This window comes from Sciurus vulgaris (assembly GCF_902686455.1).
Source record: "Sciurus vulgaris genome assembly, chromosome: 2".
NCBI lineage: Eukaryota > Metazoa > Chordata > Mammalia > Rodentia > Sciuridae > Sciurus > Sciurus vulgaris.
The window spans coordinates 91,453,283-91,465,557 of NC_136462.1; the positions used below are offsets into that span (position 1 = coordinate 91,453,283).

Sequence of the window (12,275 nt, forward strand, 5' to 3'; positions counted from 1 at the left end):
GTGTTGTTAAAAATGAGTTTGTGATAAAATGGGGAAGAAGAGAATCAAAATAAAGTTAAATACAGAAGAGGCAGAGGGAAGATGGGTTCTGACAGGGGACATCAGATGAGGGTAATTTCTAAGCCAGGGTCTATCCTAACCTCTCCTGTGACCCCATCTGAGGCCTGAGCAGCCACAGTTATGTGTGTGTGTACCTTTGAAAGTGGAAGATAAGAAGTGTGCCAGCAAAACATATAAAGGGTTATATGCCATGACACAGTGAGATTTGTTCCAGGAATGAAAGGGTGGTTTAACATCCCAAAATCAATTAATGCAAAATACATTAATAGAATACAAGACAAAATCCACATGGTTATCTCAACAAACGCACACACAAAAAACACACACTTGATAAAATTTAAAAAAAAATGATTTAAAAAAAACTTACTCAACAAATTAGAAATAGAAGGGAAAGTTCTCAACCTGATAAAGTGTTTGTAAGAAAAACCCACAGCTAATGGTGAAAGACTTAATGTCTTCATCCCATATCAGAAAAAAAAAAAAAAAAACAAGAATGTCTGCTCCTGCCATGTCCATTCAACATTACTGGAAGGTCTACTCTGGGTAGTTAATTAGGTAAGAAAAAAAGAAATAAAAGGCACTCAGATCAGAAAAGAAGTGAAACCATTTCCATTTGCAGATGACATGGAAAGTTTTAAGGAATATACAAAAAGTTTTAGAGCTAAGAAGCAAGTTCAGCAGGATTATGGAATACAAAATCAATGTACAAATATGTGTGCTTCTATAAAATAGCAATGCACAATCTAAAAAGGAAATGAAGTAAACAGTTTTATTTGTAATATCATCAAAAAGAATAACATACTTAGGAATAAGTTTAAATAAGTGCAAGACTTTATACTGAACAGGAGGGGCGGGGTGTGTATGTGTGATTCCTGGTACCAAAGGCCACCCCAAATCCATCCTGCTCAGGCATGGAAGTAACTACTTGTGAAAGCTTGTCTGGTATGACCAGCTGCTCTACACACTGGCCTGGCAGTTTCTTTCTACCACCTCTTGAGCTAGCTGTGGGATAAGAGAGAAACAGGGATGGGGTACAGCCCATCCTGAGCAGCAGGACCAGCTGTGCAGTAGCCCAAGCCTGGGAGAGCTGGAAACTTCAGCCAGGGAGCTGTGGTTGTGCCCAGCTGCAAACTGGGTTAAGTTCCCAGCCCCTAATACAGCCTTAGGATCTTGGGGTTCCTGAGCAACCTTATATCTGTGCCCCTGAAGGCCTGGTCTCAGGGACCCTGCGCTTCAGAGCGGTCTTCAGGGCCTGCAGGATGGCAGCCTGGCTGTTTTGCACATTGTAGTCACTGAGCCTCAGCAGACGATCGAAGTCTTCCTCCTTGTAGGTCATGTTGTACAGGGCATAGGGGGACGTGTCCCTAGTGACATCCACTTGGCCAGCTGGGAGCTCTGCAGGGCTGCGCTGGACACCTGACCAGGGGTAGGAGGGGCATCAGGAGAAAAGGACCAGAGGCTTCCACAGATGGCTAGGACTAGGCCTCAAACAGAGCACAGGGGAAGGTTGCACCCCACAGAAAGGGCCCTTGCTTTTCTCTCAGCTCTCCATGCCCTTTGCCCAAAAAAAGTCAATGTGAATGGTAGAATGCTATTTCAAGGTATGAGAAGTTTTCTGCTCCCAAATTCCTATAGCATTTTGACACTTATTCCATTATTCAGCCAGCTCCACAGTATTGCTCTACATTGCTTCTGGGTAAGGTGGAAATAGCCAGAATGAGAGTCAACTGGGTTAAAAAATGGTGGAAAGGAAGAGAGCTTTGGCTTTGTAAGAACCAGCCTTTGTTGGGAGAGAAAATTTCCCTAGAATTCCAAGATGTGGGCTGACCATGTTAAGAATAAAGCTGGAAGATTTGGAATTACAGTGGGAACTAAAAGTTTGGGTGTAACTTACTGAGACAGAAATTAGGTTTTCCCACCCAGAGGAAATAAATTCTGACAAGTTGGTGGGAGGAGAAAATAAGAAGGAGGATAAGGGTTTTGATTTGGGGACCCTTAAGAAGACCGGCTTCCTGAGAAAGGGCTCTAGCCTGGGCTACCCAGCATAATAAAGATGCCAAGTGACCTGTGCCCACCCCCACTACTGCCAAGAGCAGGACTAGAGGAGCTCAGGGGTATCAGGGATACTGGGGGAAGGAGCAGGCTAAAGGAGCTGGGGGCCATGACCATGAGGACACCTCCACAGTGACATCAGGATGCTGCTGGGATGTGGCATCAGCCACCAAGGCCAAAGATGCCTGTTTAAGGCCTTGAGCCTTTTCAGGGTAGACTTTCTTCCCTCTGCATAGGTGACTAGGGAGAGGCTGGGGCAGGGCCTCCAGGGTCCAGGCTGCCTGGCTGGTAGAGAAGGGGCAGCCTCACCAGGGGCCGAGTGGTCCTTGAAGGAGACGTTAACCAGCGGGAAGTGCAGCAAGACAGGGGCCTCGGGGCAGGTGGGATCTGAGAAGAGGTGACACTCCTTCGGCTGGTGTTGGTCCTCAGGGCTGAGCTCCACATGGGGGAAGGGCAGCCCCCGAGCCCTGCAGTACAGCTCAGTCTGCTGCAGCGCCTGGAGTAGCAGAGAACCCACCCACCCGCATCAGTGCTCTATGACATGCTAGACCGGTTCCAGCCCCAACTTGCTCCCTCGGCATCCAGACATCAATCTGGTTCTGTCTTGCTTTTATGGCCCAGCTAAGCTGCATGTGACTTGAAAAGAGTCTGAGGATTCTAGGGGTTCAGATCTTAGGTGGGGTGTAGACCCAGCACCTTCCACCTCCATTTGGATTGCTACTGCTAGATTATTCAAGTTCCAGAGTCTAGAGGGCTTCAGTAGGTAACCTATATATGCATTCCAGCATTACCAAGTCCCTAGGGGAGGTGGGGCTGGATGTGGAGATGCCCAGGGTCTCCTCTCAGCTCTGTTCAGCTGTTCTTCTTTGGGGCAGGTGTGGTGGTATTTAACCTGCAGTTGTCCTGGGAGCTCAGGACCCTATCACCACCACCATGGCCCTTCCCCACTGAGGACCCACGAAGGATTTGTGGGCTACAGGTTGCTACCTCTCCCTCCCTTATGCAGGAGGTGTGGGGCAGTAGCTCAGTGGCCTTGCTCCTTGCCCCTAGATCTTGGCCCAGTTGGACAGATGGTCTGGGATCCCCAGGGGGCAACCAGAGGCACCTCAAAGGGTGAGTTTAGGGAGTAGTTGAAGGAGAGTATGAGGTCCATCTTGCGACCGGGCCGGAGCATGGAGGAACAGCTAGTGTTGATGAAGTAGCCCGGGTCCACCAGGCAGAGCTGGGGTTCCTGGGGAGTCAGTCGACTGGGGGTGGAGTCTAGTTGGCAGTCTGGTGGGAGAGGTAGAGACAGTCAGAAGCAGCCACCCTGCCACAGTAGCCCACCTACAATGTTCACCTCCACGGCCCTTCCTTACCTCTGGTGTCACTCCCTGCACATGCCACCCCAGCCTTTCCCCAAGACCTCCCAATGTGATCTTCTCCAGATTACAGACCAGAAATAAATGCTGTGACCCCCCAAGCATCTTCCAGTCAATAGCCATGGTTCATCCTCATCCAGGAGTCCAACTTTGTTATGGAACAAATGGCGGCCCTTACCTGCCCAGATGGAGAAGTCTTTCTGGTTGCAGTAGTCCTGGTGCAGCTGCAGGCCATGTAGGAAGTTGGCGCCACACTGGTGGAGGGGTCTGCCAGTCAGGAAGCCCTTAAATGCCTGGGCCAGTGCTGTTCCAGGCTTCAGCCAGGAAGACTCCATCCATGAGGAGGTTGCAGAGGAGGCTACAGATGCCTTCTCTGCATCCAGAGGAACAAACATTACTCCAATGAGGGGCCTGGAAAAGTCCAGCCCTTCTTCCCCTCAGACACCCCACCCCGTCAACCAGTATATAATGGGAAGCAGCCTCATCATGGGCTCCCCTCGGTATCCCCTCTCCTACCTAGGTTCTGGATCTTGTCCTTAATGTGCTGTTTCCAATCCCCCCCAGAGCAGGTGAGGTCATACCAGGTGTCCAGCAAGTTTAGGGAAAAAATGTTGCTCCAGATACCTGAAGACCAAACCCACAAAGAAGTCAGCTCTCAGGCCCCAGTGCCCTGTCTTTTCCACCTGGGAGCCAGTGGTTCCCACCCTTGAGTGCTGACAAAAAATAGGAGCTGGAAGAAGGCTTTCCTTCCAATGGATCTTCCCCACTGCCCAACTCCTGCCCCTCACCCTGGGACTTTGTCCAGACCTGAGCTGCAGGAATCATGTCCAGGAAGAGGCCTAGTAGAGTGACCACTTCTTACCTTCCAGAAAGCAGATCCGGGACTCAGGGAGCCTCTTCATCAGTTGCCCCATGAAGAACTTGGAGCCAAAGAGCTCAGGAGGGACAAAGCCTCCATACTTCAGGAATCCAACCTCATAGGGGGAGAACTCAACCCACTCTGATGTGGCAGGAAGGAGAGGCAGGAATGTGAGGTGAGTGGGTTAGGGGAGGCCAAGTTCTGCCAAGGGTCAAAAATACTGCCCTTTGGCAGGCCTTAGCCTTCCTCCTGTCTGACACCAACTCAGCAAATGTGAGGAATGCAGGCTCCTGGGCTGACCAGCCCCACTCTACTCCATCTGCTTGTTCAAACACCATCCTCAACAAGGGCAGGGAGCACCCCAGGTAGCTCCTGGGCCTACCAGCACCACCACCCTTTCAGAAGTTTGGGCAATCTGCACAGGAGTTTCCAGATTGAATTCTCTGGGAACTCTCAGGGTGCAGAGGATTTGGGGAGTGTGTGTGTTGGAGGATGGGGTGAATAGGACTCTACCCTTGAAGTCGAGGGTATCCAGATTGTTCTCTTTGACATTGAGGCTTAAGTAGAGGGGCAGAGGGTTTTGACCCCGCTCCAGTGCGACTCTCTGTCCTGATAGCTTCTGATCCATCACCTGGGATTGGAGGACATGAGAACCCAAGTGAGGGTGGGAGCACCATGGAAGCAGCAACTCTACCAGGACAGGGGCAGGACAGGAACACAGGCTGGGGACAAGAAGGTAGCTGCTTCACTGGGTTTTGGGGGGTGTAGTGGGTATGTGCAGCCAGTTCTCACTTATGCTCCTATGTTCTCACCAGGCCCACATGCAGGGTGGCCATGAAGGGCTCTGCAGGTTTTGTACTACCTATCTCGAGGGAGGGCCATTCCCAAAGACTACAGTGCCAAAAGTGCGTCTCCCACACCCTTTACCTCCTGGTCTTTATGAATTTATGGGTGGAGTGAAAGTGAATACCAACACAAAGACACACACACATATGCATGCACATGTTGCTTTCCAGAAAACACACCACAATCCCCTTTTAGTACACACTGAGTTATGCCAGGGCACTTACGGCCCCTTTTAGGGTTCAAGTTTCAGCCCCCTTCAAATACTTTCCTGGCCTTCCTGCCTCCCCCTCATCCTCCTCCTTCTTTCCTGCTATATTTACACGGTATGAGGTTGTTCCTTGTGGTTTATTCCTGCCATCTGTTCCTAATTCTCTCTTTAATAAAATGTCAAGCTCTGTTTTTGATGGCAAAGACGATGACTTGCCTTTTGGGGGAGCCCCCACAGAGCATCCCTGAGTTCTAGGGACACAGAAAGTTCACATTCTATTTAGAGGTGTGCACAGGGCTCCTCTCAAGTTCCCTCAAGGTGAAGGGTGAGTGATGACAGCTGCCCAGAGCCCTGCCTTGGCAAGGATGGTGCTGCCACTGCTGAGGCTGGGGCTTTGCTGGCCCTGGGCTGTTCAGGACAGGGTAGTACTTGCCATGCCTATCTTAGGCTCTTCAAGGCAGAAGGGTATTGAGTCATAAGGAGCTCCCAACTTGCCACATCAGCCCTTGTCTCCAGATTTACTAACAGAACAGGTTAAATTTATAGCTTGCTGGGCCTCTACTGAGAATAAGTCTATTAGAAGTCACTTTGAAATTTGTCTTTTTAAAAAAACTCCCTAAGGGGTCTGGGGTTGTGGCTCAGTGGTAGAGTGCTTGCCTAGCACGTGTGAGTCACTGGGTTCGACCCTGAGCACCATATATAAACAAGTAAAAATAAAGGTCCATTGACAACTAAACATTTTTATTAAAACTCCCCAAGAGATTCTGATAATCATCAAGATCTGAGTCCCAGGAATCTAGCCCAGTCTACCCAATAAGAAGTCTCCTTTCCATAACAGTGGCAAAAATCTAGTGACTTTCATCCTCCCTGGAAGTCCTTCTGTCACTTGACAAGAGCTCTCAAGTGTCAACTCATGCATCTTTCCCCCATTTCTTCAGTGGCAGCCAATATAACTTGAGTTCTAGAGGGAATCCGCAGAACAATCCCCAAACAGGGCCTGAGCCCCTGCCACAGGTGATGGTATCTCAACAGGTCAGTGCTGCATGTGACACCAGTAATTTCCCTTTTCAAAGTCTTTGTGTGTGTGTGTGTGTGTGTGTATGTGTGTGTGTGTGTGTGTGTGTGGTGCTGGGAATTGAACTCAGAGCCTTATACATGCAAGGAAAGTGCTCTACCACTGAGCTACATCCCCAAACTTTTTTTAAATTTTATTTTAAAAAAAGACAGGATCTTACTAAGTTTTCCAGGGTGACCTCCAACTTTCAATCCTCCTGCCTTAGCCTCCTGAATAACTGAGGTTCCAGCTGTGTATCACCATACAAGCTTCAATATTTCTCTATCTCTCTATATATTTATTTATTTATTTATTTATGGTACCTGGGATTCAATGGGGGGGGGGCTTTACTACTGAGCTACATCTTACTAAGTTTTTGAGACTGACCTTAAACTTTAGATACCCCTACCTCAACCTCCTGAGTTGCTGGGATTTCAGGTGTGCACCTCAATGCCCAGCTTAATGTCTTTTTATTTAGCAATCCTGTCTGTTCTCTTTTGATAAGTATAATGAGGAAAACATTTAGCCTTTTATTACAGTTTCACAATTTCTGCCCTGGGGAAAGTTTTGAGAAAGGATGAGCAACCCTTACACCTACTGAAACAACCTCAAGAATACACTGTGATAGTTCACAACTAAGCTGCAAAGGATTCTCAGTCTCTAACCCTCCAGTTTCCAAGTAAGTATCCTCAATGCTGCAGAACACCATTCTGACAACTCAAGGTACCCACTGGATATGTTGGTGCTTGGTACAGTGTTGGCGATGTGTTGATCTTGTTCAGGCAATGTACATAGTAGACCAAAGGGTATGCAAAATCTTTTGTTTAGTGTTGCAGAAAAATATGTAAAAAACTTGTTCACTCAGGAAAGGATAAGAGAAAAACTAGGAGTTTCTCCTATGGAATGGTAAGGAGCTTCTAAGCAGTTCAGAACTTGCCAGCAAAAAAATTAAAGAAAAAAATTCGAAAGAGGTAGTTTGAGTAGTGGCACACGCCTGTAATCCCAGCAACTCTGGAGGCTGAGGCAGGAGGATCACAAGTTCAAGGACAATCTCAGCAATTTGGTAAGGCCCAAGCAACTCTGTCTCAAAATAAAAGATGAAAAGGGCTGGAGACGTAGCTCAGTGGTAGAGTACCCCTGAATTCAATACCTAATACCACACACACACACACACACACACACACTCACACACACACACACAAAGAAGTACTTTGCAAAGCACTGATATATAACTGGTACGTGTGTTTGTGTGTTTGTGTGTGTGTGTGTGTGTGTGTGTGTGTGTGGTGTGGTATGGTGCTAGGTATCAAAACCTGGCTTTGCACATCCCTGGCAAGCACTCTACCACTGAGCTACACCTTCAGCATAACTGGTACATTTTGTAAGTGGGTTTTTATAAAAACTGAATGAATATTATAGACATAAGTAGACTGAGAAATTCATTCTGAGTAATGTTTCAGGGTATGATACTTCCCTAATAATACTTGATATTAATGAAATTGGGATTTGTCTTAAAAGGAGTTATATTTTCTGATATTTCACAATGACTTCTCATACTTTAGTATTTCATAGAGGCAATAAATACCTGTCTTTACCTAAGACTTGTAAAAATTAGAAATCAACGCTAAAATTATCTGAATAAAAGATTATTTTAAGAATCACATAATGACTGGGTCTGGTGGTACATATCTATAATCCCAGCAAATCAGGAAGATGGGGCAGGGGATTACAAATTTGAGGCTAACCTCAGCAATTTAGTGAGGCCCTAAGCAACTTAGTGAGACCCTATCTCAAAATAAAAAATAAAATGGGCTGGGATATGTCTCAGTGGTAAAGCACCCCTGGGTTCGATCCCTAGTACCAAAACAAACAAACAAAAATATAGTATAATAAATTATCATTAAGAGGTAAGACATGAGAGCTAAGAAAAAAGGAAAAATATAAATTGAAAAACCTGTATATTGGGACAAAATTTTAAAACAGCATAGGTGCTCATTATAAAAATATATATACATGGTCAATAATGCCACAAGACTTTACTCTTGTGAACAGTAAAAAAATGAATTTAGTTTGTCTTTTTGAAAATTACTATAAATCTTATACATAAAATCATGCATTAAGTCATTACTAGAGGATGAAGTAGTAATTAAGTAGAAATCCTTTGTTGAGCCTGGGATCAAACTAAATTTCCTAGCACCTTGTAAAGTGAACTGTTAGAACAAGCTTCTCCCCACTATGGTAACTAGTCATTGCCAGCAGGCAGAAAAGTCAGTCAGTAAAACACAGCACCTTCAAACTGAATTCTTCAAAACTTATATAATGCCAGGAATGATGGCACATACCTGTCATCCTAGCAACTTGGGACTCTGAGGCAGGAGGATCACAAGTTCTAGGTCAGTCTGGGCAACTTAGTGAGACCCTCAGTAACTTAGCGAGACCCTGTCTCAAAATAAAATAAAAAGGACTAGGAATGTGACTCAGTGGTAAAATGCCCCTGGGTTCAATACCCAGTACCAAAAAAGGAATGGTACAAGAACATTAATATCTAGAATATAAAAAGAATTTCTAAAAAATGATACTAAAAAATAGAAATTTAGAAAAGGATTTTAGGAGACATTTCATGGAAGAGGAACCCAGATGATAAATAGACTTGAAAATATGATATCTTACTAAAAATCAAGCAAATGAAAAACTACAATGAAGTTTGTTTTCTTACCCATAGATTTTAAAAAAAATCAGTCTGCAGAAGACGTAGAGAAAAAGGAACTAATGCACACAGATTGTGGGGCCATGAATTAAAACCACTTCTTTGGAGAACAATTTAGCAGAGCTAGGAGAGTTGAAGATGTACAGACTCAATGGCTCTATAGTTCAACTGCTGAATATGTATCTTAGAGGCTTAGAGAATCTCTAATACATCTGTATAAGGATTCTTGTATACAGTTGTTCACTCAAATAATGTGTTTTTCTTAAGGGTATATATTAAAATTATATGTAATAAAAGTATGTATAACAGGTATATTAAATATATGTAATTATATGTGATAGAAAATAGACTAAAGTGTACAGGCTATAGATATGCATGTGATGGTGTGGGAAAGAAATGGGACAGGGGAGGGCATATGGAGGCTTCAACTCTTTATCTATAGCATTTCATTTCTTAGGTTGGTTGGTGAGGTCATGCATATTCATTATATTGTTTTTGTACTTGATTCATTTTCTTAGGTGTGAAGACAAATAATAAATATTTCATAATAAATATTGATATTTGCATACTAAATATGTTTAAAAATAATAAAAGTAAGAACTGTTTGTAGTTTCTAAGTAACGCTGTGCTTGCCACAGAGAATAAAATTTAAAGAAAAATTGAAGTGACTTCATTTCCTTCTTTAATATCCTTGACAGTTCCCTTTTTTTTTTTTTTTTTTTTTTTTTTGGCACCAAAGATTGAACTCAGGGGCACTCGACCACTGAACCACATCTCCAGTCCTATTTTGTATTTTATTTAGAGACAGGGTCTCACTGAGGTGCTTAGCACCTCACTTTTGCCGAGGCTGGTTTTGAATTCGTGATCCTCCTGCCTCAGCCTCCCAAGCCACTGAGAGTTCCCTTTTCTTCTGTGGTGCTGGTGACTCATCCCAAAGGCCTTGTGCATGCTAAGCACAGGCTCTACACTGAGTAGAACCCCCAACCAGTTTACTTTTTGTTTTGCATGTTAAAAGATGCTTTTTGTCTTTTAGTTGTTTCTAATCCTTTTGAAACTTTTTCAGATAATTGTATATGATAAAACAGTAATGTGAAAAAATAATTAAATTTTAATAATTATATCAATTCATGTAAGATCCAGCAGTTAACTTATTAAACTCTCCTGGAAGAAACATTGTGGTCCAAAATTTATATGCTCAGCGTTGTCTTGATGTTGTTAGGATAATAGTAAAGGCATATAACAGCTAACCCTTTTTTGCTTACTCTATGCCAAGGTGCCATTGAGTGCTCACAACACACCCAAGAGGAAAATACTGTTTTCGTCTTTGCTGTACAGATGATTAGAGAGGTTAAGTAATTTGCCTAATGATACACGACAAGTAAAATACACTTAAATTAGATCCCAGGGAAGTCTGTGCTTTTAAGACTATCTCAAGATGAGGAAGAACAATAACATTCCATATTGCAGTATAAATAAATAAAAGTGATTCTAGAAATCTTACTGTTCAAACCATGCAAAAGCTTTGTTTGCTTAACTGACCCTGACTGATCCCCACATCGTGGGAGGTCCAGAAATTTCTGCTACATGGCAGTTAACTGAAGAAAAGCCTAACTCAGAAAGGTGACATACCAAAGTTGGACAGATACCAACACGTGGCAATTCCCAGATTCTTTAAGAAATGCCCATACCCACTCTGCCCCATCTGGGCAGGTGCTCTACCTGGCCATGCAGCATGGACTCCAGCACCAGGGCCCACAGGTCCACAACTGTTGTGGGGTGGCCCTGCTCAGCCCGCAGCTGCAGCTCCCTGCGATAGCTCGCCAGGCGCTCTGGGGAGAAGGCCTCCAGCTTGCTCTTGGCCAGATGCTCCCTGGCGTGACTGATGGGTCCCTCGAGGTCCCTCTGTGACCACTCAGGATCTGAGTACAGGTGGGCCATTGTCCTGGGAGAACAAGGAGGCAGGACGATGCTGAAACCCAGAATGGGTTTCCTCCTTCCCACCCTTCATCTACTCCCAGCACCTGGCTCCTGTTGCCAAGGATCTGCCTGCTTAGAAAATGTATGTCAGGGCTTTCTCTTCATCTAGATCAGTGATGATGAATATTAATATGATATGAGCTATATGTACATAATTAATTTTCTTCTTTCTTTTTCCTTTTTCTTTCTTTCCGGTTTTTTTTTTTTTTTTTTTTTTTTTTTTGGTATAGAGCTGGCTGACCATGGAGCCCAGAGTCTCACACATGCTAAATAAGCACTCTACCAATGAGCCACATTCCAACCCATAGGTACTCTCAAATTTCCAAGTATTCACACTAAAAAAGTATAAAGAAATCAGTAAAAATTAATTTTAATGATTCAATATATCCAAAAAGTATCATTTCAACAAGTAATGTTGATTATTGATAAGTTACTTACGTAATTTGTTTTTTTTTTTTCAAGCTAAGTCTTCAAAATTCACTATATATTTTATAATTATAACATATCCAAATTTTGCTTTTTGTTTTTGTGGTACTGGGGATTAAACAAAGGGCCTCTCTCATGTGAAGCAAAGTTTCTGCCACTGAGCTACATCCCCAGTCCAACACATCCCAATTTGGACTAGCCACATTTTAAGAGGTCAGTAACCACATATGGCTAGTGACTACCATGTTGGTCAGCACTAAGCCCTACTCCCACCTTCATGGAGTTGACTTCAAGCCCTTTCAAAATTTGCTTTTAACAGCTGTCACCTAAATTTATCTGAGGCTTATTTCTATTTTACTCCTTAAAATCGTATTTCCATGAGACTCAAGGGGGTGAACCTTTAACATCATAAGCAGATGAGGGGGTAGGGAGACAATGCCATCTTTACGTAAATCAGCATCTCAACTTCAGTTTCCTTATCTATATCATATATGAGTAAGAAGAGAAACTACCTCAAAAAGTGTGTGCATTAACCAAGATAATAACTATGAAATTTTAAAAAGATCCATCAACTTGGAGCTCCTGGTGTGTGTCAAGCATTAGGTTAAATGTTTGACGTGGCTGTCTATTCTAATTCTATGGCATATACACACCCATTTTGGAGATAAGCCAACTAAGAATCAGAGGAAAGAAGTTGCTCAAGGTTGCCCAAACCTGTATGTGGA

At 44.0% G+C, this 12,275-nt stretch overlaps 1 protein-coding gene across 1 annotated transcript in view; it reads right to left on the reverse strand.

Annotated features, from left to right (window-relative positions):
* Positions 1-897: 897 nt before the first annotated feature.
* PLA2G4D (phospholipase A2 group IVD) overlaps positions 898-12,275 on the reverse strand; it is a gene marked incomplete at its 5' end in the record, with an annotated part of 44,303 nt that continues 32,925 nt past the window's right edge. The window contains 8 exons of the mRNA XM_079129694.1: positions 898-1,476; positions 2,422-2,608; positions 3,218-3,384; positions 3,652-3,846; positions 3,990-4,097; positions 4,336-4,473; positions 4,846-4,963; positions 10,867-11,089. Coding sequence (XP_078985820.1) covers positions 1,250-1,476; positions 2,422-2,608; positions 3,218-3,384; positions 3,652-3,846; positions 3,990-4,097; positions 4,336-4,473; positions 4,846-4,963; positions 10,867-11,089 — 1,363 coding nt within the window. The 3' untranslated portion in view covers positions 898-1,249. The remainder of the gene's footprint in view (positions 1,477-2,421; positions 2,609-3,217; positions 3,385-3,651; positions 3,847-3,989; positions 4,098-4,335; positions 4,474-4,845; positions 4,964-10,866; positions 11,090-12,275) is intronic.